The sequence below is a fragment of the Triticum aestivum genome, chromosome 2B, assembly GCF_018294505.1.
Source record: "Triticum aestivum cultivar Chinese Spring chromosome 2B, IWGSC CS RefSeq v2.1, whole genome shotgun sequence".
Classification (NCBI taxonomy): domain Eukaryota; kingdom Viridiplantae; phylum Streptophyta; class Magnoliopsida; order Poales; family Poaceae; genus Triticum; species Triticum aestivum.
In genome coordinates, this window is record NC_057798.1 from 585,133,759 (window position 1) to 585,161,727 (window position 27,969).

General features: G+C 46.4%; 1 protein-coding gene and 1 pseudogene across 1 annotated transcript; both read right to left on the bottom strand.

The window, feature by feature from the left end:
- The window catches only part of LOC123041723 (cycloartenol synthase-like), a 36,213-nt pseudogene extending 13,664 nt beyond the window's left edge, over positions 1-22,549 (bottom strand).
- Positions 22,550-23,800: 1,251 nt separating this feature from the next.
- On the bottom strand, positions 23,801-27,835 carry LOC123046173 (uncharacterized). Its single transcript, XM_044469472.1, has 6 exons — positions 27,633-27,835; positions 25,839-27,529; positions 25,434-25,735; positions 24,547-25,345; positions 24,358-24,462; positions 23,801-24,257 (listed from the first exon to the last, which is right to left on the bottom strand). Exons 1-6 carry the CDS (start codon positions 27,676-27,678, stop codon positions 24,075-24,077), a joined length of 3,126 nt encoding a protein of 1,041 aa, XP_044325407.1. The 5' UTR covers positions 27,679-27,835; the 3' UTR covers positions 23,801-24,074.
- Positions 27,836-27,969: the final 134 nt, after the last annotated feature.

The following is a 27,969-nucleotide window of genomic DNA, read 5'->3' on the forward strand; positions in this document are numbered from 1 at the left end:
TTCAAGCGGAAGCCCAACGTGGGTGTCGGCCACGACCTACCTAATCACCTAAGCCTCCAGTCCAGGTTTATCGCCTATTCAGGTTCCATCCGCAGGGAGTCCGGCCGAGGTTTCCCATACGGCCCCGAACGATGTGAACAGGGTTCCCGAGATACCTAACGGGTATTCGGTACACCCGGCCACGTACCTACCGCATCACAGCCCACCCCTACGGTCAGCGCTGTCCACGGCCTCCAGTAGGCTACAAACACCAGAAACTACTTGCAACTCCTGGACGGAGAACTAGGGTGAATAAGAAGTCGAGAGGGTCCATTGGTTTCGGGCCCAATGCATGGTAGTAGCTGATTCTTAAATCACACATACAGATCTCAGTGCTTAAGGTCGGCTTCAATGAAACAACCCACCATGTACTCCTACATGGCCTCTCATCGATACCTTTACCAAATCGTGTTCACCACACCACTCTCATTACCGACATAATCATTTCACTCTAGCCCATCACCCAGATGAACCAGACCTGACACGACTCTAAGCATAGCAGGCATAGCAAGGTAGGAACAACACATACATATGGCTCAATCAACTCCTACACATGCTAGTGGGTTTCATCTAGTTACTGTGGCAATGACAGGTCATGCAGAGGAAATGGGTTCAACTACCGTAGCACACAGCAGTTTGAATCGCGTTGTCTTAATGCAGTAAAAGAGAGCAGGAGCGAGAACATGGGATTGTATCGATATGATCAAATGATTGGTTGCTTGCCTGATGGTTCGTTGCACGGATACGGTTCTTCGCTAGGGTAATCAGGGTACTCTTCGGGGACGGAACCTGCCGCAGAGAGCACCGGTACACAACATTACCAAACAATATGCAACAATATGATGCATGCATGAAACATGGCAATATGAGTGTGTTGGGCTAATGCAACTAAAACCAGAAGGGTTTGAGCAAATTTGAATCAAAGATTCAAATTTCAAATTCAAATATGGCCTTTTAAAGTGCTTTTCCTTGTTCTGATTAAAACATCAATTTAACTTGTTTGATCATGCATGAAAATAGTACAGATGGATAGATTGGATTTTTCTGATCATTTTTCATATATAATTTGTCCAATTTGGAGTTACAGAATAAAAGTTATGAATTTTTGAAGTTTAAATAATATTCTGGAATTTCCTGATTTAATTTAAATCCAGAAATTCAATTACTGCGTCAGCCTGACGTCAGCATGACGTCAGTGGTCAACTGTGGCTGGTTGAAGTCAAACCTGACGTGTGGGGGCCACACGTCAGTGACAGGGGGGGTTAAACAGATTTAAATTAATCCTAATTACTAATTAGTGGCGCTGGGGCCCACTGTCAGTGTCAGGGGGGGTTGACTAACAGTAGTTAGCGCTAACCTAACCACCTGGCCGACAGGGCCCACGCGTCAGTGACCCTGGGGGGTCAAACCCCAGGTCGGTCAAGTCAAACCCCACCGGCGACATGACGCCGGCGAGATCCGAGACGGCGGCGAGAGTGCTTTTTGCCATTCCGGCGACCAAATGGACGGCGGAAGGCATCTACGTGTTGCTGAGGCTGAGCCGCGTCTATTGGTGGTGGTGGTTGGGCTCGGGGTGGCCGGAGTTGACGGCGGCGAGCTCGGCTGCGGTGGCCGGAGTTCGGGTGCGGTCGGGATCAGTGTTGCAGGGGGTTTGGGGAGGCGTTGGTGCGTTCTACGTGCTCCTGGTGATGTGTGGAGCACGATGGCGAGCTCGGTTGGGCGCTACGGCGACCGTGGCCACGACGGCGACATCGCCGGCGGCGTGGAGCTCTCGGTCGAGGTGGAGCTAGGGCCTAGAGGTCGGGAGAGACCAGGGAAGAAGGGGGAAACGCTCCGGGGGCTCACCGCGGTTGCAGTGGGCGTCGAAGCGGGCTCGGGGACGCGCCGGAGACGACGAATTTGACGGCGACGGTGGTCGGAGTCCGAAGAGGGGAACGGCGACGTGGCGGCGATGCAGGGCTTCCGGGGACCCGTGGAGCGGTGGGGAGGAAGAGGGAGTTGTGGCGGAGCTTCTGAGCTAATCGGGGGAGCGAGGGGTGGTCGGAGGCGGTGGCTATGGCGAACGGCGGCGACGGTCGTGTTCGGCCGAGCGAGAGAGAGAGCGAGAGAGAGGAAGGAGAGAGCCAGGGAGAGTGAGAGAGAGCAGGGGGGATCGGGACGGGCTGCGGGCGTCGTCCACGCGGCCAGGAGGGCGTCGGCAAGCAGGAGGTGGCCGCGCGGCCGCGCGCGCGCGAGCACGCAGCAGCTTCGGGGCGTGGGGAGGAAGACGACGGGGAGCTACAGTGCTGGGCTGGGTCGGTTGCTGGCTGGGCCGGCCGGCTGGCTGGGCCGCACAGGTAAGTCTTCCCCTTTCTTTTCTGTTTTCTGTTTTTATTTAATATATCTGCAACTTTGTTGAATTAAATAAAATACCTAGGCAATTCCAAAAATCACCAAACTACTCCTGGCTCATAGTTGGATTATTTCCAACATGAAACATTTTAGTTTGGAGATATTTGAGCATTTAAATATTTTATATTATTTTAAATGCCCAAATTCAAATAGTTATGATTTAATTCAAAAACCCTAGGATGGCCTAGGAAAATGTGCACCACTTTTGCAGAGGTTCTGAACCAAGACAAAAATGATGGGCATTTTAGAAGGGCATTTCAGGTTCATTGAAAATTATTTTAGTAAACCCTAGTTGGTTTCAGAGGGGACTGGGGGTTCTGTCATCCCCATTTCAAGTTTCTGCTGAAAGAGTAAACATGATGCAACACTCTAATGCATGACTAGCTAGGGTGTGACAACTCACCCCCACTCAAAAGAATCTCGTCCCGAGATTTGGGTTCCTCCGGGAAGAAGGCGGGATACTCAAGTCGAAGACGATCCTCCCTTTCCCAAGTTGCTTCATCTTCAGAATGATGCGACCATTGAACTTTGAGGAACTTGATGTTATGACGTCGCGTGGTACGCTCGGCCTGATCGAGGATACGGATGGGGTACTCTCGATATGTAAGATCATCTTGGAGATCAAGCGTTTCGTGGTCCACTTCACGGATAGGATCCGAGAAGCAACGCCTGAGTTGAGAAACGTGGAAGACATCGTGAACTCTGGAGAGGTGCGGAGGTAGTTCCAATTGGTAGGCAACTTCTCCTCGTTTGGCAAGAATGCGAAAAGGTCCAATGTAACGAGGAGCCAATTTGCCTTTGATACCGAAACGATGGGTTCCCTTCAGAGGGGTGACCCGAAGATAAGCCTTCTCGTCAACCTCGAAAGTCATAGCCTTATGCTTTCGGTCATATTGACTCTTTTGACGAGATTGGGCTGTTCTCAACTTTTCACGAACGATACGAACTTGTTCTTCTGCTTCCTGAATCATATCCGGGCCAAAGAATTGTCTTTCCCCGGTCTCTGACCAGTTAAGGGGTGTTCGACATCGTCGTCCATAGAGAACTTCAAAAGGGGCTTTACCCAAGCTAGATTGATAGCTGTTGTTGTAAGCGAATTCGGCAAATGGAAGGCACTTCTCCCAGTCCATTCCGAACGAGATAACAGAGGCTCGAAGCATGTCTTCTAGAATTTGGTTGACGCGTTCCACTTGACCACTTGACTGAGGGTGGAAAGCGGTGCTAAAGGAGAGACGGGTTCCCATAGCATTTTGGAAACTTTCCCAAAATCGAGAGGTGAAAAGACTTCCTCGATCCGAATTGATTTCCAAAGGAACACCATGGAGAGACACTATTCGGGAGATGTACAAATCTGCCAGCTGACTAGCGGTTATACTCTCACGAACAGGTAAGAAATGAGCTACTTTGGAAAGACGATCGACCACGACGAAGATAGCATTATTCCCTCTCTTGGTCCTGGGAAAACCGGTAATGAAATCCATACCAATTTTATCCCATTTCCATTCAGGAATAGCTAAGGGTTGAAGGGTGCCAGCAGGCCGTTGATGCTCTGCTTTTACACGACGACAGACGTCGCAATTTGCAATATACTGAGCAATTTCTCTCTTCATCCTAGTCCACCAGAACCTCTGGCGTAGGTCCTGATACATCTTAGTACTACCGGGATGAATAGTGAGAGGAGATTCATGAGCTTCCTTAAGGATCAATCGCCTCAGGTTGCGCACCTTGGGAACCACTAGTCGATCCCCGAAGTATACGACTCCTTGTTCATTAACGGAGAAACAATTCGCAATTCCTTTCTGAATGTTTCTCTTGATGCGGGAGATTCCCGGATCTACCTTCTGTGCTTTGATAATTTGATCCGTAAGGGTAGGTTTTGCCACCAAGGTGGAGAGAAAACCTTGAGGTACAATGTGAAGGTTAAGCTTCCGAAATTCCTCATGGAGAAGCGGTTGACTTTGTTGTAACATCAGGTTGTTACAATAAGATTTACGACTTAGCGCATCAGCCATGACGTTGGCTTTCCCTGGGGTGTAGGTTATTCCTAAGTCGAAGTCTGTGATCAATTCAACCCAACGTCTTTGCCTAAGATTCAGATCCGGTTGGGTGAAGATGTACTTCAGACTTTGGTGATCAGTGAATATTTCGCAACGATTACCGAGGAGGTAATGTCGCCAGGTCTTAAGTGCATAGACTACGGCTGCAAGTTCTAGATCATGAGTAGGATAATTCTCCTCATGTGGGTGCAATTGCCGTGAAGCATAAGCAATTACGTGTCGATCTTGCATGAGAATGCAACCTAGCCCTTGTCGTGAGGCGTCGCAGTAGATAACAAAGTCCTTGGAGAAGTCTGGCGGTACCAGCACGGGAGCAGAGGTCAGGCGTCTTTTCAGTTCCTGAAAGCTGTGCTCACATTGTGGAGTCCATTCGAACTTCTTATCTTTCTTGAGGAGTTCGGTTAGAGGTTTAGCAACTTTGGAGAAGTTCTCGACAAAGCGACGACAATAGCTCGCTAAGCCTAGAAAACTCCGAACTTGCTTGACCGATTCGGGTGGAGTCCAATCAAGGACGGCTTGAACTCGCTCAGGGTTAACCGCAATACCTTTACCAGATATTACATGACCCAGATAGGTCACTTCTGACAACCAGAATTCACATTTAGAGAATTTGGCATAAAGGCGATGCTCTCGAAGTTTCTTCAACACTAGCCTTAGATGTTCGGCATGTTCTTCCTCGTTCTTAGAGTAGATGAGTATATCATCGAGATAAACTACGACGAATTTATCCAAATACTCCATGAAGATTGAGTTCATTAACCGAGAAAAAGTGGCTGGAGCGTTGGTTAAACCGAAGGACATGACGGTGTACTCGTATTGGCCATAACGAGTAACAAAGGCCGTTTTAGGAATGTCCCCGTTTCTGATTTTGATTTGATGGTAGCCCAACCTCAAATCCATCTTGGAGAAGACTGAGGATCCAGCGAGCTGATCATACAGGTCGTTGATCCTGGGAAGCGGGTATTTGTTCTTGATTGTGACCAAATTGACAGGTCGGTAATCTACAACCATTCGGTCCGTACCATCCTTTTTCTTAACGAATAGGACGGGGCAAGCCCACGGAGATGAACTAGGGCGGATGAAGCCCTTTTTCAAGGATTCATCGAGTTGTTTCTTAAGCTCGGCTAGTTCTAGGGGTGCCATCTTATAAGGTCTTCTAGCAATCGGAACGGTTCCGGGGATGAGGTCTATTACGAATTCAACATCCCTGTCAGGTGGAACACCTGGCAATTCCTCTGGAAAGACATCCGGGAAGTCACGGACTACCGGAACGTCCTCAAGGTCTGGCAAAGGGCTGGCGTTAAGAGAATATAGTTGTCGCTTGGCTATTCGGGTCAAGACATTGACTATCTTTCCCGAAGGATGGGTGAGTTGAACAGTCCTAGAGAAGCAATCAATTTTGGCTTGATGAGCCGACATCCAGTCCATACCCAAAATGATATTAATATCTGAAGATTTAAGGGCTATCAAAGATGCAAGGAAAACAAGTCTGTCGACTTGGATTTCATTTCCATAACTTACCCTAGAGGTCTGCCATCTAGACCCAGGGGTAGAGATTTCCATAGAGGATGGCAAGGCACAGAATGCAACGTTATGCAAACGAGCATAACTTTCAGATATAAAAGAATGAGAGGCTCCTGTATCGAAAAGAACAGATGCCGGATGGCAGTTAACAAGAAGCGTACCGAGAACGACGTTGGGGTCCTCTTGAGCTTCTTCGGCAGAGATACAGTTGACATGGCCACGTGAAGCGGTGACCGGTTTAGCATGAAACACCTTCCCTGTCGGCTTGCCACGGCCAACAGCTTTAGCAGATTGATTGGGGTTGGTCTGGGGACACTCACGCATATAATGACCAGATTCCCCACACTTGAAACAAGTCACGGAACTGGTACGTGGAGGAGCATTATTGGTTGGACCCCCATAGGGCTTGGCCGGTGCAGACTGTTGAACAGGGCGAGGCGCCTGGAAAGATGGCCTCGGTGTGAACCTGGGTGGCAGGGCGGTGTTGGGTACCCACACGCGGCGCTTCTGAGGACCAGCACCGGATGAGGAACCCATGTCACGGCCATGCTTGCGTGTTGCGTCATAGTCAGTCTGACCAGTTTCAGCACTGATGGCTTTGTTGACAAGTTTCGAAAAAGATGTGCACTCATGCAGGCGGAGGTCGCGGCGAAGCTCAGGACTAAGGCCCTTACGGAACCTTGCTTGCTTCTTGGCGTCCGTAGACACTTCCTCAGTTGCGTATCGGGCGAGATTACCAAACTCTCTGCTATAAGCATCCACAGAAAGTCGGCCTTGGGTGAAACTGCAAAATTCTTCACGTTTACGGTCCATGAGACCCTCCGGAATGTGATGTTCACGGAAAGCCTCGCTGAATTCAGCCCAAGTTGTGACATGGCCCGCTGGGCGCATAGCTCCATAATTCTCCCACCATAGACTGGCGGGGCCTTCAAGATGATATGCGGCAAAGGTGACCTTGTCAGCCTCCGCTACCAGCGCGGAACGCAGTTTATGAGAGATACTGCGAAGCCAGTCATCAGCGTCGAGAGGCTCGACGGAGTGGTGGAACGTGGGTGGATGCAATTTGATAAAATCGCTGAGTGACACCACGTTAACCCTCTGATGGTGTGCTGTATTCTGTTCAATACGCTCCAACAAACGGTTTGTCTCCCGCTTGTTTCTCTCAGCTTCCATCATCACCTCGGCTAGTGAAGGAGGATGAGGCAGATTTTCATTCCTGGCTTCACTGCCTTCGGCCTGCTCTTGAGAAGCAGGGTTGGCGCGCGTGTTGACCATCCTAGGTAAACAAGACAATGATTTAGTCAGAATGATAAAATTCCGACATAGGAATACATAATGTAAGGAATAACTCGGAATGCAAGATGATCATCCGTATGACATGGTAGATACAGAAACTGCTTCTTTATTCCATCGTCATACACACCATACAAGGTTTAGTACAAGACCAAACAAAGTACCATTACGGTGAAAAGGGATTACATCTCATCGGAGGCATTCCAAACTCCTATACATTATTTTTCTACATCTCCGGAAAGAGTACAAACTAGGTCATATCCCACGAGTCACGCGGGACGATAGACGACACAGCTAGTGCGAACTAGTGATACTACCACTAACTCAGACCGATCCGTAGTAGTCCTCGTAGAAGTCACCTCCATAGCCTGGAAGCTCAACATGTTCATCCGGAAACAGACGATCTCGCGGAGCTTGTGGACCATAGGGGCTAGGATGAGGCCTTGGACCAACAAACGGTGGCCTGCGGGGACCGCGAGGTGGGGTGATGCCTCCTACATCACGCCAAACCATCACGTCTGGCAGAGCAGATCTCACAGGATAGAGATCGCGCATATCTGAAAATCCAGCTTGCACCGCCGGTGCGAACCGAGTCAAAGTGGCCCAGTGGTCAGCACGGGTATTGAAGAGCTCTAACCTTAAGGCCCGATTTTCACGGTCCTTATCCTCGAGCATCTCAGCAGTGGTGCGAGTCCGTGAATCCTCCTGAGTGGAGTCAGCATAGATAGCCTGGAGATACCCTTGTGCTCCCGGAAGTGATCCTGGCATATACCGGAAGTCAGAGTCCCGAAATAGACCAGATCTGACTCGCATAATGGTCATCATGGAATAGGCGGCATCCTGCACAGCCATCTCAATAGTAACCCCGAGTCCATAGGAGCAGTGCAGAGGCTCAGTGGATCCAGGATAAGATGGAAATATCCTGACAGTGCAGAGATACTGGCTTTGATTAAAGTCCCGGAATTGCTCTTCGACCGTGTACTCGGGATACCAGCGATATCCAGCCTCAGTCATTACCCTGACCAACTTAGCAGTATGGCCGGGTACATCTAGGCATCGAGTCAGGCGAACCACTTGATTGAGGTCGCGAGTGGCCATCTGAAAGCACAGTCATAATGCAAAGGCATTAGAATTTCTAGCAAAATTTCGGCAGCATAACAGCTGTAAATGCTCAAAAAGGATTTTGAGACATTTGACAAAGGATTTCGTACACACTCAACATCATCATATCAAAGTTCTGAAACCATGTTGGCAACATAATGTGGTAGTAGAACTGAACTAGGCTTGTAACCATCAAACTTATAAGGTACTACTGATTAGTAACACGTGATCCTGATAGAGAGAATAGATCCTAATTCCTTAACCCCCGGTGGAAGAATGGACTGACTCAGATCAGAATGTCATAAGGTATAAGGAGTAAAAAGAGCCTTACGTTCCATCCCACAAACAATTCCCCTACATATAACTAAAGAATTTCTAGACTCAACATCGACCAGTTTGGCTTGGAGAACCTACAGGCAGTCCGGCTCTGATGCCAACGCTGTCAGGACCCCGACTCGATGTCACATCGATCTAGCTGGTAACACCTCATATCACTTTGCGGCCTCACGCACGGTATCCCCACGGGTGTCGTCTTACCTTTGCCCGGGACCGTTTGCGCCTTTTGGCTCACGTATATGATAGTGTCGCTAGCATCCATATGATAAAGAGCCCGGGCTGACATGACTAGTCGTAAACCCAAAGTGGCACAGACTTACAGGGACAGGCATCCATGACCCAGCTTCGAACGTGTCGGTCATCAGCAAGTGGGTCCGGGCTGTAGCACTGGGCTAGCAGGACTCCGGTAAACCGGGCTGTAGCGGGCTAACAGGACTCCGGTACTCAAAGCGTGACATTTCCCCGAAGGGACAGACACAGGAACGAAGAAGGACACATGCCGGCCAGCCTAAGTGTTCCAGAGCAGTAGCAAGCTACCATGGCTCAGCGGTAACACTAGGAGACATTTCCCGGTAAGAGAGGCTACTAAAGATAAACAACTAGATGGTCAGATCCCACACATACCAAGCATTTCAATCATACACACAATATGCTCGATATGTGCAAATACAACGAAGCATCACAACATGACTCTATGACACAAGTACTTTATTTAAGGCTCAGGGAGCCATACATATCATACACACAGGTACGGGTCTCACGACCCAACATACAAATCATACAGTCATACAAGCCAACAGCGGAAGTACTTTGTCTGGGTACAGACAACTAGTAAAATAAAAGAGGCTTGGAAGCCTAACTATACTACGTGGTCCATCACAAGCTCAGGGTCACCACCTGGGTCTTTAGCCTACTCGTTGATGTCAACGTCTACATAGAACCCATCAGAAGGGGTTGCAGCGTCTTCTGTAAAAATGTAGATTATAGCAACATGAGTACAAAGGTACTCAGCAAGACTTACATCAGATCCTACATACATGCATAGTATCAAGAAGGGTTGGTGGAGTTATTGCAGCAAGCCAGCTTTGACTCATGGCTAGACTATCCTACGATACTCCAACTTGAAATAGTTTTGCGCACACGAGTCCACTATTCACCACTTCAATACACTACCGAGGATCCACCTCCGTCTTCCTACGGAAGAGCCATCCTCGGCACTCACACTTATCTTGAGGCTTTTAATAGTTTCCATTTACTTGTCTATGAACTGTATAGGCAACCAAGTAGTCCTTTACCGCGGACGCGGCTATTCGAATAGATCATGTTAACCCTGCAGGGGTGTACTTCTTCATACACGCTCTCACCACTTATCGTCGTTTACACGACATGTACTCGGCAACCTTCAAGCGGAAGCCCAACGTGGGTGTCGGCCACGACCTACCTAATCACCTAAGCCTCCAGTCCAGGTTTATCGCCTATTCAGGTTCCATCCGCAGGGAGTCCGGCCGAGGTTTCCCATACGGCCCCGAACGATGTGAACAGGGTTCCCGAGATACCTAACGGGTATTCGGTACACCCGGCCACGTACCTACCGCATCACAGCCCACCCCTACGGTCAGCGCTGTCCACGGCCTCCAGTAGGCTACAAACACCAGAAACTACTTGCAACTCCTGGACGGAGAACTAGGGTGAATAAGAAGTCGAGAGGGTCCATTGGTTTCGGGCCCAATGCATGGTAGTAGCTGATTCTTAAATCACACATACAGATCTCAGTGCTTAAGGTCGGCTTCAATGAAACAACCCACCATGTACTCCTACATGGCCTCTCATCGATACCTTTACCAAATCGTGTTCACCACACCACTCTCATTACCGACATAATCATTTCACTCTAGCCCATCACCCAGATGAACCAGACCTGACACGACTCTAAGCATAGCAGGCATAGCAAGGTAGGAACAACACATACATATGGCTCAATCAACTCCTACACATGCTAGTGGGTTTCATCTAGTTACTGTGGCAATGACAGGTCATGCAGAGGAAATGGGTTCAACTACCGTAGCACACAGCAGTTTGAATCGCGTTGTCTTAATGCAGTAAAAGAGAGCAGGAGCGAGAACATGGGATTGTATCGATATGATCAAATGATTGGTTGCTTGCCTGATGGTTCGTTGCACGGATACGGTTCTTCGTTAGGGTAATCACGGTACTCTTCGGGGACGGAACCTGCCGCAGAGAGCACCGGTACACAACATTACCAAACAATATGCAACAATATGATGCATGCATGAAACATGGCAATATGAGTGTGTTGGGCTAATGCAACTAAAACCAGAAGGGTTTGAACAAATTTGAATCAAAGATTCAAATTTCAAATTCAGATATGGCCTTTTAAAGTGCTTTTCCTTGTTCTGATTAAAACATCAATTTAACTTGTTTGATCATGCATGAAAATAGTACAGATGGATAGATTGGATTTTTCTGATCATTTTTCATATATAATTTGTCCAATTTGGAGTTACAGAATAAAAGTTATGAATTTTTGAAGTTTAAATAATATTCTGGAATTTCCTGATTTAATTTAAATCCAGAAATTCAATTACTGCGTCAGCCTGACGTCAGCATGACGTCAGTGGTCAACTGTGGCTGGTTGAAGTCAAACCTGACGTGTGGGGGCCACACGTCAGTGACAGGGGGGGTTAAACAGATTTAAATTAATCCTAATTACTAATTAGTGGCGCTGGGGCCCACTGTCAGTGTCAGGGGGGGTTGACTAACAGTAGTTAGCGCTAACCTAACCACCTGGCCGACAGGGCCCACGCGTCAGTGACCCTGGGGGGTCAAACCCCAGGTCGGTCAAGTCAAACCCCACCGGCGACATGACGCCGGCGAGATCCGAGACGGCGGCGAGAGTGCTTTTTGCCATTCCGGCGACCAAATGGACGGCGGAAGGCATCTACGTGTTGCTGAGGCTGAGCCGCGTCTATTGGTGGTGGTGGTTGGGCTCGGGGTGGCCGGAGTTGACGGCGGCGAGCTCGGCTGCGGTGGCCGGAGTTCGGGTGCGGTCGGGATCAGTGTTGCAGGGGGTTTGGGGAGGCGTTGGTGCGTTCTACGTGCTCCTGGTGATGTGTGGAGCACGATGGCGAGCTCGGTTGGGCGCTACGGCGACCGTGGCCACGACGGCGACATCGCCGGCGGCGTGGAGCTCTCGGTCGAGGTGGAGCTAGGGCCTAGAGGTCGGGAGAGACCAGGGAAGAAGGGGGAAACGCTCCGGGGGCTCACCGCGGTTGCAGTGGGCGTCGAAGCGGGCTCGGGGACGCGCCGGAGACGACGAATTTGACGGCGACGGTGGTCGGAGTCCGAAGAGGGGAACGGCGACGTGGCGGCGATGCAGGGCTTCCGGGGACCCGTGGAGCGGTGGGGAGGAAGAGGGAGTTGTGGCGGAGCTTCTGAGCTAATCGGGGGAGCGAGGGGTGGTCGGAGGCGGTGGCTATGGCGAACGGCGGCGACGGTCGTGTTCGGCCGAGCGAGAGAGAGAGCGAGAGAGAGGAAGGAGAGAGCCAGGGAGAGTGAGAGAGAGCAGGGGGGATCGGGACGGGCTGCGGGCGTCGTCCACGCGGCCAGGAGGGCGTCGGCAAGCAGGAGGTGGCCGCGCGGCCGCGCGCGCGCGAGCACGCAGCAGCTTCGGGGCGTGGGGAGGAAGACGACGGGGAGCTACAGTGCTGGGCTGGGTCGGTTGCTGGCTGGGCCGGCCAGCTGGCTGGGCCGCACAGGTAAGTCTTCCCCTTTCTTTTCTGTTTTCTGTTTTTATTTAATATATCTGCAACTTTGTTGAATTAAATAAAATACCTAGACAATTCCAAAAATCACCAAACTACTCCTGGTCCATAGTTGGATTATTTCCAACATGAAACATTTTAGTTTGGAGATATTTGAGCATTTAAATATTTTATATTATTTTAAATGCTCAAATTCAAATAGTTATGATTTAATTCAAAAACCCTAGGATGGCCTAGGAAAATGTGCACCACTTTTGCAGAGGTTCTGAACCAAGACAAAAATGATGGGCATTTTAGAAGGGCATTTCAGGTTCATTGAAAATTATTTTAGTAAACCCTAGTTGGTTTCAGAGGGGACTGGGGGTTCTGTCATCCCCATTTCAAGTTTCTGCTGAAAGGGTAAACATGATGCAACACTCTAATGCATGACTAGCTAGGGTGTGACAGGAACCATCCGGACGGATCACTGCTCGTGGCTGCCTGCTGCAGTTGCGTTGAGCCACCCTGTCGCGTGTAGAGTCGCCCCGACTCACGCACCTTCATTTAAGCCGCCGGCGCTCTGTTTTTGCAGACGAGTCATCTTCGTCCATTCTCTGGTCCGGGCTGGTCGCTGCCACTGAGAGCCGCAGCCCGCCGGAGTTTCTGTTACGGGCCGGTTCACGGGCCTTTTTTGCCTTGTTTCCGCCAGAGAGAGTGTTTAACTCATTGTTGAAATTACTGGAAGTAATCTACGAATGGAATATATGACTCTGTCTATCATCCGTCGTCCAAACAAATCAGGTGATATCTATCCAAGTTTGTTTTATTAGCACATGTTGTTTTTGTCAAGAATAAGTTTGTCTTTGCCTTGGTCTGCAATATTGTTTATGCAGGGCAATTATTTATGACAAAAAGTGATATTATACCATGGAGATGAAGGCACGCCAACATCTTTTGGCACAGGTGGTCGTCGTTACTCAACAGACTCCCGCACCGGCTTACAACGCCGTGGCCGTCTCTCGCGACTGCGCCCGCTTACAACGCCGTGGCCGTCTCTCGCGACCGCGCCGGCTTACAACGCCGTGGCCGTCTCTCACGACCACGCCGGCTTACAACAAGGAGGACAACTTGCCCGTCTGCACCAGCTTACAACGCCGCGGCCGATTCATCTGTCTGTGCCGCCTCAGATGTTGCGGTCGTCTTTACCGTCCGTCTCTCACGGCCTGGTCTACATCAGCACATCGAGCCGCACCTGTCTGCATGAGCTATTTATTGAGTATGAGAAAGTCACTGCTTGGGAAGCCCGGTTTTCTTCCAACAAATTGGAGGCAAATTATCATATATTATCAGCCGCTGTCTGCACTGGATGGCTCAATGGGCAGGCGCACAAGTCGCCGTCACTACAGTTTGGTTAAACTTCAAACAGACAATTCGAAGGAACCATTGGCCGAGTTGCTGACATGGCTCATACGGGATCATTTATAAACCCGCCGCAGTCACCTCAACCTTCCGTGGATTCACATCGCGCTATCAACGCCAATGATATACACCTTCTGCTATGGTCAAATATGAAGAATCTCAAGCCAACTCCTCGAGTCGTCTTGAGACTCGGGGGCTACAATGACATGACTCAACAAATCATGCCAGTTTCAGCAGGCTCAAGAACTCCGGGTCATCGGAGGAAAAAATAACCCGGCCCTGGAGATTACTGCTCTATTGATGCAAATTTAAAGGCCGTCAGAAAAATATCCGGCTTAAAAAGAAGAATTCCGGATTAAAGTCCGGCTCAAGGTAAATTTGTCTCTCACAAAGCTTTGAAACTCTCAATATCCGGCTTAAGAATTTCTGGTTCAAAAAGAATTAATCTCTCGCAAATTCGAGTTCTCAGACAAATTAATGGTTACCAAAGAGAAATTGCTGCCATGGTGCACGGTTCAAAACATGGGTATCCTGCCTTATGGCTTATTTTATTATGGTCACTTGGGGGCTTTCTGCTCATCGGGCATAGCTATCAGTACCCTCTTGATCGGTGATGCAAAAATTTATATGGTCACTTGGGGGCTTCCTGTTCAAACATAGGTCATATTCGAACCAAAGAGAACATAGCTGTCGATACCTTTTTGATTAGCAAACTGCTGAACCTACTTGGGGGCTTCTTGATCGTATCCGAATCATAGCTCAACCCCTTTGGGAATCGACGTGGATCGTATTCGAATCAGCGTCGTTAAACAACTTTTAAGGTCATTTGGGGGCTTCCTGTTCAAACATAGGTCGTATTCGAACCAAAGAGAACATAGCTGTCGATACCCACTTTGATCGGCAACGCCAACGCCACTGGGGGCTATATGATCGTATTCGAATCTTAGCTTAACCCCTTTGGAATGTTTTACTGGTCGTATTCAAATCAGAAGCCTTAAAATTTTTATATGTTTTTATACAATCGCAAGTATTTGAGTTGTCACAAATATCATGTGTGTCGGCTCTTGCAGAGTTGAGTTATCAACTTCACTATCCGGGTCACATAAACCGGCGGTATCATTCAAAGGATCATAGGGATCTTGTGATCTACTTGTGTGCAGGATAAGACTACATCTAGGTGGTTACCCGCCATGGCTTTTGACGTTAAGTCGCCAGGGCATATGTTGTTTAAACTCTGTGCAGGATTTGCAGAATTATGACTTATATAAATGCTTCAGTCCAAGCTCATCACTGAAAATGGTGTCTCAAAAGGGTTATCAATTATAGATTTTCTCAAGGGCTATAGGCCACCGGGTTACAAAAATTCCGGTTTACAATGAATGCGTATTAAGTCGTCATCGGCCAAGAGTCGCCAGGTTGATTTACTTGTCAACCGATGAGGTATTCAAATCTTTAATAGCCAAAACTGGCTGGATTTTCATGATGATATTGAATGATTGAGGTTTTCATACCAGATTATATTATTCAAATCTCGAATAGCCAACATGGCTGGATTTCTATTGTGATTATCAATAATCAGTGTTATGATTGAGGTTTTCAAAGTCGCTTTAGCGCAACGGCTATTATTTTTATTTATGGATATGATTTATTCTACAATGGAAGCAATAGTCCTGAGTTGCTGCAGGCTTACGACCCGACACTTGGGGGCTATATTATTCAGATTGGGATTATATCAAATATGCAAGTCCTATGTCACTGCCAGCATGCACCATGGCACTTGGGGGCTAATGCAAAGTCATTTTTCTCAACTTATTGAAGACCCGATTCATCACATTCTAAATGAGTTGGCCCTTGGGGGCTACCAATTGCTCCTGTCAAAAATTCAAGGTACACAAGCATTAATCCATTATATTGAACGGTCCACTATTCAGTTGGTGGAGCACAAGGCTCTTAACCTTGTGGACGTGGGTTCAAGCCCCATGGTGGAGACTATATTATATGATGTTACTGTCAACAAAGTCCCAGCTCAGTATTATTTTACTAAGCCGGCCCTTGGGGGCTACACATTGATGTTCAAATTTACATGGTTATATCTACAAAGTCCCTGCTTAGTATTGCATAATGACCCGGCCCTTGGGGGCTACACTGGTTGAAGTTTTTTGAGCATCAGGCAATTTCAAGTCCCAGGTTGCTGCAAGCAAGACAACTCGGCACTTGGGGGCTATATATATGGAGTATTCAGTTTTTACTAGTGACTGAGATGAACATGGATTTCTTCAAAGTGGCAGTAATTATATGGAAACAAGTCTCAAATCATCACTTTGTTCTGTTCAAGACTTGGGGGCTACAAGTAATATGGATATAAGGGAGAAATATCTTCCAATTTTCAGTTTTGAGCAAACCAGATTGACCCGGCATCACCAATCATTATGACCCGGTGTCTACAACAATCATAACCCGACGTCATCAATAATTATGAACCGGTGTTAGCAACAATCATGAACCGGTGTTGGAAACAATCATGACCTGGAATTATCAGTTTTTATAACCCGGCAATTTTGACAATGATAAACCGGCAAGTCCTACATTTTCAAACCGGCGGATATCACTTGAATATTTGAAGACCAATATTTTTGTCAAGTCAGCGCATTGAATGCGGATTCAAATGGATTCTTTATTTACAATATTTATTCTACAAGTAAATTGATTATGAAGCTGGTCTATTGACCCAGATTTTCTAAAAGGAGGAATGACAATTGGAATTAAAGGATGATCAGGTGCCGGTTTACAAGAACTTTTAACCCGGAGTACAACTTGTCAAAGTTGTTTCTTGTGTTTGTTTACAGGATCAGTTTACCATGGATAAATTCAAGCTAAACTTGGGGGCTAATGTCGGGGATATACCCCGCGGTGTAACCCGGCCGGAAGTATAACCCGACCGGACTTGGCGACTCACCAATGACCCGCCCTGGCTAGACGACTCACTAAGTGACCCGCCCGAGCCTGGCGACTTATCGATGACCTGGAAAGCGGATCAGAGGAGCGACAAGAGCTGGGGGCCCAGGAGGCTCAAGGCCCAGAAGGCCGGCTTACGTTATGGTAGGCCGGCTTAAGAGGAAAGGCGTGAGGAATATCTCCCTCACAAGGAATCAAGACCCGGACTTGTATCCGACTTGTAGTAGAAGATAGGCTAGTCCAATCCTATTTGGACTCCACATGTAACCCGCCCCTCTAACTTATATAAGGAGGGGCAGGGCTCCCCAAAGAAGCAACAAGAAACAATCTCTAGGGATAGACACAACTAGAGGAGAGCTGGTTTACGGCGACTCCTTCATGAGCATAATGAGACCTAGCCTCAAACAGCATGTAGGGCTATTCCGGATGATGTTTCCCGGGGCCCGAAGCTGTCTAAATCCTTGTCTTGTGTGTTGCGTCTCTCGTCCCGATCAACCCCTCTCAAGCTACCGCATAGATGCGTTGGCCGCGCAACTAAGTCCTGACACTAAGGACATCTGCCGTGTTAATTCCACGACAGTAAGCAAAAGATGCGGAAAAAATGGCCCATAGAAGAAATAGTAGATACCTGCATCTTCATGCCATCTTCAGCAATCCACAAGTAATCATAGACTCGTGGGATATGGAGTTTGAATGCCTCTGAGTTCTGATCTTCAATCCAGCACGCAAGCATATTCATTACCTGCAAAGAATTTCTTTCAGCTATAAGTTGAATCATGTTTAAAGAACCAATTAACAAATATTGCATAAATATAGTAAGATAGATCTACAATTCTAATACCAGTTTGCAACCTACAAACATGAAATCAAATCAGCTAGAGATGGAAGCGGGTCAGGATGAGGGTACCCTTTACTCTTTTTAGTTCAACAAAATGAACTAACTTTTTCAATGACATCATCATTTTGAAAAAGTTAGTTTATTTTCTTGAACTAAAGAGAATAACTCCACAAATATACAGATCCTTTCTCCAGTAAAGCAACATGAAGTGGAGAAGAAGTAACTCCACAAAAAGTGACAAGCAGAAAGCCAGAAACACAATGTAGTTCAACATGACTGAGGAACTCAAGATATCAAGATGAAAGAAGATAACATTTCAAGATTATTGGAGAAAAATGAAACTAAATAAAGGGCAATAGTTTGCATGTTCAGCACTGTTCAGCAGTCCTCATGGCACAGCAAAATGATTCTTTTACCAATTGGATGCTAGAGCTGACAATATGTAATTATGGTACAAGCAGTGATGGCAAAATTAACAAATCATGAAACATGCTGTTGAAACATTCTGTTGCAACTTTAATTTAACCGAAAGCTATAGCGGAAATATTTTTAGTCCACAAAGCAAGTAAGGTGGAAAAAAGAAGGGCAGTGAAAACTGCATGCTACAAAGCACCACAGACATGAGACATAAATAAATGTATATTGAAGTTGCAAGAGAATGGCCTTGTTGTGTAACAAAGTTTTTTATATTAGAAGCAAGGAACAGAGAAAAGAAAATGACTCCTTTCCTTTTGTCAAGATTGAACGTGTCACTCCCCAACGAACCTTGTTTACAGGACCAATGCAAATGTATCGAGTGTTCTCATCTTCATAGTGAATGTGCTTCATGGCAGTTTCCAAAGCTTTCTCCCTCAGTTTGCTCCCAGGCCAATGCATCATAAGTGGTTCAACAAATTTATGGAGAGTGGCCCATAAGATATCTTGAACGAATGGATGCGGATAGTACAAGTCTTCCTGCAGTGCAGTCATATAAGAACTCCAGACAGAACTAAATGGACATCTCACAAACAAAGCGAGATAAATATTATTGTATGAAAGCTTATATAAGCTTCAAGACTGACAACTTTTCAAATAGCATCTATCACCTGTTAATTAGAAGCTCATGTGAACAGAAGGACTTTGACACAAATTTGTGTCAAAGATGTCCCATGATGGTATTTGGCATTACAGATCTGGATCACTCGACCTCATCAATCTACTTACATTTTGACTGAACTAATATTTCCTGCACCAAGCTGAGCCCACGGAGACTTCTAAGCATGGGAATACATGCATGCTAGGAAACCTCTCCAAGATTCTTGGCAGTTTATATCTTCTGAGTATGAGTCAAAGCTATAACTGACCACAGATAATAAATAAGTAAACAATCCATCCCTAGATGTACTTCTGAAACTGTGTTTTTAACACAGACACGGTTAAAATGAGGCTATTTCAGCAACTCAGCATACTATTTTTGGCAGTGGGACTTCTCAAGAACTAGAAGCGACGACCACCTTGGCCAAGATCAACTTGAAAACTAATGGAAAAAATCTGTGCTCTGTGGCACATCATGCAACGAACTTGTGCCACAGTTTATCCCACATACTAATACCAATAGGTAAGATTAAGCATAAAAGTTAACGAACCTTAGCACATTGATTGCGAGTCTTGTCCCAATCAATCTCATTATAGGGGCCTTTGTAAAGTTCCTTTCTCAATTCCAAAACAAGTGGCGTAACTTGTCCGACAAATCTCTTTCCATAAATGTAACACATTGGCAAATACACCATTCGACAGTGACACCACATTCGCCCTGCAAGGTGTTGTAAAGCGTAATAGCTATCAGCAAGGAACAACATAGCAACCTAGAAAAGAATGCAGATTAATATGCAGTGATTAAAGTTGATTGTTGGCCATTAAATGAAGTAAAATTGATATATGGATGAAGAATTTTATTGTGTGAGATTAATGGCAATTAGAACATACAAACAAGTCATGGTACTAAAGATACAATCGAACTTTATGTGGTAAGTTAACATAGGACAAAATCATGCACCAATGCTCACACCTGTAAGACAGAGGGTCGAAATATCTATTGTTTAATAAAAAAACTAGGCCAGTAGGGGAAAGACTTCCCCCACGGTATTCTCAATAAGAAAAGCTCAAACGGAGCCCGACCTAGAAAGCTCATCAAAGCTGACCACACCCAAATGGGGAGTCCGCCCCCTGTGGTTTGAGGCCTAGCCCCGTACATGAGGGCCCTCCCACCACACAGGTCGGTTCGACTCATGCCAGCCAGGGGAGCCAGCAAGTGACCTTTTTAAGGAGACCTGAAATTCGCTCTTATGGGGAGGCGAACCCAGGGCCTGGAGGTCTAAAGCATCACAACCACTACTCTGAGCTTGTTTGCTATCTATTGTTTAATATTTAATGCAAATTCTATATGAACCCATAGCATATAAACTATGTCATTGTTTCATTAAAGTCAGCGGCCAGGGCAAACTTGTATCTCAAATATTTTATGCCCTGGACACTTGTAAAAGAGTACACACTTGGCAATGTTTGTCATCTGAGTGGTAGCATACACTCCTTCTGTCCCAAAATGAGTGTCGTAAATATGTTTAGATATGGATGTATATAGAAAAACTAAGTCTAGATACATCCATATCTAGACAAATCTGAGACACTTATATTGGGATGGAGGAAGTATAACATTGTGTAAAGTTATGGATGATTAAAGAAAGAAACCAGAACCTGGATGAAATGGCAGGCAATATGGTAGCAACCATGCTTCTGGTGGCACTGGGTTGTTACCAGACCAATCAAATACACCAAGTACCTTAAATAGTTGGGGAGTTAGATTAATTCAATCCCACCAAAGAAGGAATCGACTAAGAAAACAAACAAAGAAATGTTAATTCCCTACCGAGAGCCAAAATTTTCCCCATGATGGTACAAACGTTGCTCCTCCATGGTCTAGAATCCAATTTCGATCTTTCTCCATAGCTCCATATCCACTATCTGTTCCCTCTCCAAGCAATCTCAAACTGACATAGGTCAAGGCTGAACCAAACATGGTGCTTGGTCCCTCAATGTGCAAACCCCAGCCTCCATCTCCGTTCTATGCTTCCAGTAAAAAAAAAGTGTAATTTTTACCCAAATTATGGGTGACAAAATTTAGAACTGAAACCTTGCCTGATGATTGAAGGGGAGCCTTGGCGTAGTGGTAAAGCTGCTGCCTTGTGACCATGAGGTCATGGGTTCAAGTCCTGGAAACAGCCTCTTACAGAAATGTAGGGAAAGGCTGCGTACTATAGACCCAAAGTGGTCGGACCCTTCCCTGGACCCTGCGCAAGCGGGAGCTACATGCACCAGGTTGCCCTTTTTTTAAACCTTGCCTGATGATTATAGAGATACCGGCGGATCTCAATCTGATGTTCTGATGATAAGACAGTGTTCAGTGCTCCAGTCACATACAAGGTTATAATCTGAAGGGGAAAAGACAATGAGTAGCTTTCATTTAGGACAAGAAACGTGGAAAATGGGTTTCCACATAATCCAAAGATGATATTCCTGTCACAGTTTCCATTTTAGAAAGAATCCATATTCGTGCTTAGACACAAATACGAGACAAGTAAGACAATTTCCTATAAAGCATATGACAAGATTAGACACAGAATGCGGTTGAGCAATGTGTATCCAAATAAAGCAAGCAAGTTTGATATTTTACTGTTATGTTCAAGGAAGTACCAAGCCTGGCATAAGGAACATTGGACCACCATAATCCCCCGGCCAGTGTCCATCATGTGCCTGGAGAGTAGAAAGGCGACTGATGGCCCTTTTCAAAGTAGTTGATACAACTTCCTCAGTAACATCTTCACGCTCTTCCAGCTTGACAGCAAGAAGGTCCAGCTCAAGAGGATTTGCTTTAGCAAACTGCAGTATACAAGAGAATAAACATTTTAAGTGATTGGAGATAATATGCCATGGTAAAGAAGATTTCGATGCCATGTGTTTGGTCAGTAACAGTACGTATCATGCAAAAAACCCTCAGTGCTCAACTTTGTAACCATTTTTCAGGGGCTCAGTGAATTTGACATGGAAGTAGGATAAATTAGTAAAAGAAGAACACGTTGACATCAAGTCATCAAGCATTGCACGCTTGACAAACGTGTGCTGTGTGATGGACTGGTGGTAAACTATGGTTTGAAAGATGGAATTGAAGCACTGCGCACGTTTTAACACACAACAGTAACGGAAGAAGAATAATGCCACAATTTTGCAGCCATCTGCTAATCTGACAGATGAAGGCTGAAGCTCTGCAACCAGTGAGAGCCTATCCCGGCTCACACACCGTACCGATCATTAAAATAAACTAGCCATAATCCCACAAAATATCACAAGTTCAGTTTACCCATCGCTAATTGAAAGCAATATAATGGTGGTTAAGGGCTGGTTCACGGGAGACGGGACCTCCTCTAGAATCTGCCAAAGTGATGCTACTACCGCTTGTTCCAGTCGAACGCATGATGCCACATTGCCACTGATCGATGGATTGATCGACTAACACGCAGCTCGCGCCAGCCAGGCAAGGCAAGGTAGGAGACGCATCAGGGCATCGTCGACGAACCAGGACAGCCGGGAACCATTACCTGGTTTCGCATGACGAGGTCGGCGCTGTGCTTGAGCTGGTGCCTCCGCGCGACGAACCCCTGGCGCGCGGCCTCAACGGCGGCGACCTCCTCGGGGTCGGGCTCCACGGAGGCGTCGAACTCCCACACCTGGCGGCCCAAGTAGCCGTTGGTCGTGCGCAGCCACGGGTCGTCCCCGCCCTCCGCGATCCTCAGCCGCCACATCTCCTGCTCCTCCCTCGCAAGGATCCCACCACCACACTGCGGAATCCGCAGGCGATGCAGCGACGGCGTCGAGGTTCGGCTCGCGTCGCGCAGGTGGGCGTGGGCGTCTCGTTAGTACAGTATGAGCGAGATTGCGAGAGGGAATGACTGCCTGCAACTGCAACTCTATAGCAGGAGGGTTTGTTTTGAAATTGAAATAAAATGCAAGCGCGGTCCTAATTCTTTCCCAAAAGTGTCGGCTGGGTCCTAATTCTTTCAAAATGCACATCTGGGTCCTAAATCTTTCTAAGTTGTTCACCCGAGGTCCTAATTTCGACTGTCCGCCGCTGACCAGCTCGCGTGGCGCTTTGACCGCTGCCACGTCGACTCGAGGGCCCACGCGGGATAGTTTCCGCGGTTGGAGGTTGGTAATTTAAGCAGTTTGGCCCCTGGAGTTTGTCCTCTCTTCATTCCCCGGTCCCTAGGTCTTCTGCTTGCTCTCTCCCTCTCTCTGGCGCCGCGCCGTCGCCGCCATGTCCGCCGCCGCTAGCTCTTCTGCTGTGAAGCACCGCGGGAAGAAGGCTGCCCAAGCGCCTGCTCCACCTCCGGCGTTAGCCCTTTTCTCGCCGCCCATCTCATCGCCGGCTGCCGCGGGTATGCTGCCGTTGGTACCATGCCCTAGCTGCCGCATTCGATCTACAATTCGTCTTGTGTCAAAATCGAAGGCAAATCCTGGCAGGATTTTCTACAAGTGCCCCAATCACCATGTAAGATCTTCTTCAAGGCCCAATCGATTTGATGTTTCTGTGTTTCTTTTTGACTGAATTTTTTTTGCTCAATTTCTATCAGATTCAACCAAATCCTTGCCAACATTACTATTGGGAAGATGGACCAGACAACTATTTTGATTTTTTGGTGAGAGCTGGGTATGTCAGCCGTGGATTGAGCAGTTTAGATTCGGCTGGTGTCATTGCAAGTGAAGAAACAGAGGTGCAAGATGCTTGTGCAGGAGCAATGCATAGCACTGTCGAGACTGTGGCATATGCAGAAGCAATGCAGAAGATGAATGAGCTCATTTTTCTCTGTAGGAGTATTCTCAGTGCACTTGTTGTACTGATTGTAGTTGTGGTGTATGTAGGATTTAAGAAGTGATGTGTTAGTATGATGTATCCAGTGATCAATGCTTGTTGGTGTATCCAGATGTTGATGATTTACTGTTGCAATGAAATTGAACTAAAATTTGGCAGCATTTTGGTTGTTTTTCTGTACTTTGGCACCATTTTTTTACTAGCATTGACAACACAAATAAACAGTAATATGCAAGGCCATTCTTTTACTAACTGAACTTCAAAGCAGTCTGAAAGATAGATAGATGGACCCAACATTACAAGGTCTTGAAGTTGTGCAACAAAAGTATTACATTTCCATGGTTTGTGTGAAACCCAAAGCCACATCTTAGCATGAGGTTTCATTACAAACCACCTTGTTTCCTAAGCAAAAGAAAAACATCCTACACTGCTTCTTTCCATAACATCTTTGTAGCTCTTCACTTCTGAGTTGTTGGGGCTTTGTTCTCCTTAGTTTTTTTCACTTTCTTCCTTCTCTTCAAACCTAGTGTAGCAGTAGTGTGGCTTCTTGGAGCTGGCAGGGCATCTCTGCAGTTTGCAATGAACTGGCTTTCTGGTAGAGGAGCTGGCACTGCTGTTTGAGATTGTTGAGTAGCTATAGCCTACAAACCAACCAACATGTATTTAGTAATGTAGGTGAATTTCTGGAAGAACAGATGGCATTGCATTTATTAACATTTCATTTAAATAAAAAGCTCTCACTTGGTCCTGTAAAATCTCAATCATAGTAGATGAAGCAAGATCATAATTCATAGAAGAAGATATCATATTAGATGTACTTCTGCCCACTTGTGGACATGCCTTTTTCTGCAAAAAAAATAAGAAATGTTGTTGACTATTGCAATTTTAGTTTTCAACGGCATTTAAGGGAAACATTTAAGGGAAATGCACCTTGCAACTGGGCCTTCTCTTGACTGGTAGTTTAGTTCTTTGTTGTGTTTCTGGAAGCACAACCTGAATTGGCACATGTTCTGTTGTTTGCACATGTTCTGCTGCTTCCTCTTCTGCTGCTGGATATTGTTCTGCTGCTGGATCTTGTTCTGCTCCTGCCTCATGTGCTGCTGTTGGTTGTCCTCTACCTAGTTCAGGGCACTTTCTTTTGTTGTGTCCTGGTTGATTGCACACACTGCAGTGTCCAATAATGCCATGTCTGCTCATCCTAGTTCCATTGTCCTCCTCTAGTGGGTTCTTCTTTCTCTTCTTTCCAGGCCTACCAACTTTCTTCTCATAGTGTGGTGGCAGCATTTGAGGCCCATTAGTTTTAGGCCACACTCTAGGATCACTACATGGCATTATGATCTTGCCATAAGCAGCTCTGAAAGCATCTATGCTGTAGCACTTGTTGACAACATCCTCTGGTTTAATTCTTTCATGTCTTAAACATGCAACTCCATGTCTACATGGAATTCCAGAGAGCTGCCATGCCCTACAAGAACACTCCTCCTTCTGTATGTTCACATCATACTCCCCAACCATGCCTTTAACATGAAATATGTGTTGTCCAGCTGGTAATGCAGTGCAGTTGTTGGACATGTTAATATTTTTGTCCAGTTTTTTTCTAATTTTTGGACAAATTTGACCACACATCTCCTCAGATTCCAGATTCTTGCTATAAAACCTAGTCATTAATTGGTCCTTGATCTTCTTAAGACAAGTAACTATAGGCATTTCTCTGGCATCAAGTATATACCTATGAAATAACTACAGTTAGATAATGCTACAGTACTGACAATATGAAATCACTTCACAGCTGAAATGCTACAGTACTGACAACTTACTTGTTGAACACTTCACAGCTGTTGTTAAGAAGCAAATCACACTTTGGGAGTTCATGGAAATAGGCCTTGCACCACTGCCTTGGGTCAATTGCATCCAAGTACTCATAGGCCCCCTGGTCCAACTCTTTCATCTCTTGCATGTACTTCTTCCAGTCTGCCTCATGTGTAGCTCTTGCAATTTGCCACAATTTATTCTTGAATACATCACCTTTCCAGTTTTTTGCAAAGTTTTGATGCAGATGCCTCACACAAAATCTATGTTGTGCATCAGGAAACATTGCATTGACAGCATTGATCAAGCCCTACATACATTGTAGAACAAACAAATGAAATGCTACAGTATGATAATATGAAATGCTACAGTATGAAATGCTACAGTATGAAATGCTACAATGTTCTTACTACCTTCTGCCTATCACTCATCAATGTCCATGGTGCTGTGTTTTGTATGTTCAGATCCTCCTTCAATGTGTTCAAAAACCACTTCCATGTGACAGTATCTTCCACTTCTACTATGGCAATTGCAATGGGAAAGATACAATCGTTAGGATCAACTCCAACAGCTGTCAGCATCACTCCACCATACTTGTTCTTAATGTGACACCCATCAATGCATATAATGGGCCTACAAGCTAGCAGAAAACCCCTTTTGCATGCATCTAAGGACATGTAGCAGTTATCAAACTTTCCATTGTTTGCATGCACAAGCATGGTACTGCCAGGATTTGATCTTCTGATTTCAGCTGCAAAGTCCCACAGTAAATTATACTGCTCAAGTTCATCTCCATGAATTATCTTTAGTGCAATCCTCCTTGCTCTAGCTAGCTTACTTCTAGTAGGTTGCATGTTGTAGTCCAATTGAACAAGTCTGCCAAAGTTTTGCAGTGTCATCTTCTCATCTGCTCTAAATGTTTCCACATACTTGCCAGCCAAATATCTTGCTGTAAATTGCTTGAGTGCCCACTCTCTTTCACATGTATGCTCACCCACATACTTCTTCACAACCCATGCTTTGGTCCTGCTGTCAGGTGCAGCAAATAAGAACCAGGGACAATCTCCAACACAACCTGCCCTTATCCTCTGCTTATCATTCTTTATGTAATGAATTTGCACTCTTTGCTTCACAATGTACTCCTGAATTGCTGCTCTTAGTTCAATGACAGACAAGAACACCATGCCTATGTGAAAATTGACTTCTTTCATGTTCTCAGGCCTCCACCTTTTTAGCTTCACTTTCTTTTTCATTTTTTTCCTTCCTTGTGCATCTACTACTTCCACTTCCTCTGCTGAATCACTATCTTCAAGCTCTGAACCTTGTAGCTCCTGCAGTTCATCTGTATCATAGTCACTGTCCTGCTCCCATTCAGATTTCTTCTTTTTTTTCTTCTCAAATTTTTCATCAACCCATTCTTCATATAGATCATCATCATCTTTGCCTACTTCATTGTCAGAGTCTACCCAGTCTGAATCCCATTCACTGTCATCACTATCACTGTCATTGTCATTTTCATTGGGGATTTCTTCTTCTACCACAAGTTTCCTCCTGCTTCTTCTAAGCTCATGTCCAACATTTAGTCCCACTGGTGGAACACTGCTACTCCCTTCATTGCTGCTACCTGCATGACATTGGTTCAGTCTGCCTTTGTGAGCTTTCACCTTAAACCTGGGACTTCCTCTTATTCCACTGCTAAACCCATGAGATTTAGGGCTTAGTACAAGAGGTAGCTTAGGTGTACCACTAACATGAATATCATCCATTACATTGTCAAAGGCCATATCTTTGTGATCAACAAACAACTGAAACAATTGGAATTTTGGAACAACTGCTGTCATGTGCAAAGTGTCAGTGTCACAGTCCACAATCCGCAGTCCGTCGGCTAAATTCTTTCCAGGCAGTAACCAGTAAATAACATGCTTAGATTGGTCACTATATCCCAGTTGCTGCATAAAATCAGTGAGCCAGAGAGGAGACCATGTATCTACTTCGCAACCATCGAACAGAGCAACTTTACCATCGACATACGTCTTCGATCGGCCAAATCCGCAGAAAAATCCACCATAGTTGATTTCTACGGTAAAAACCTCCTCTTGTGCTCCTAGGTATCGAGGGATTCAGTCAAATACTACCATCGATTCGAGCTAAATCGAAATCCACGGAAAAAGAGGATCGAGGGTTAGGGTTATGGGCAACACACTGACCGTATCGTGGAGGAGGATCTCCAGGTCGCCGATGCACGGGCGCCATCCTAGCGGCGCCGCCGCCGGACAAGCGCCTACGATGGCCGCCTGCCTCTTCTCACCGGACCGCCGCCGTCGATCTCCCCTGTTTCGCCAGAGCAGAGAGAGGTGGGGAAGAGGAGAGGAAAGGACTACGGCTGTGGAGAGATTAGGGTTGGGGGGCTCTTTTGAAAAATGCACGGCTGGTCGTTATCCCTCGTGGGCCCTCTAGTCGACGTGGCAGCGGTCAAAGCGCCACGCGAGCTGGTCAGCGGTGGACAGTCGAAATTAGGACCTCGGGTGAACAACTTAGAAAGAT

Coding starts and splice junctions, on each gene's coding strand:
- LOC123046173 (XM_044469472.1), bottom strand. CDS start 27,678: ATGGCGCCCGTGCATCGGCGACCTGGAGATCCTCCTCCACGATACG. Junction 25,346..25,433: donor AGCTGTGAAGTGTTCAACAA/GTAAGTTGTCAG, acceptor GTTATTTCATAG/GTATATACTTGATGCCAGAG. Junction 24,463..24,546: donor AGAGAAGGCCCAGTTGCAAG/GTGCATTTCCCT, acceptor TTTTTTTTGCAG/AAAAAGGCATGTCCACAAGT.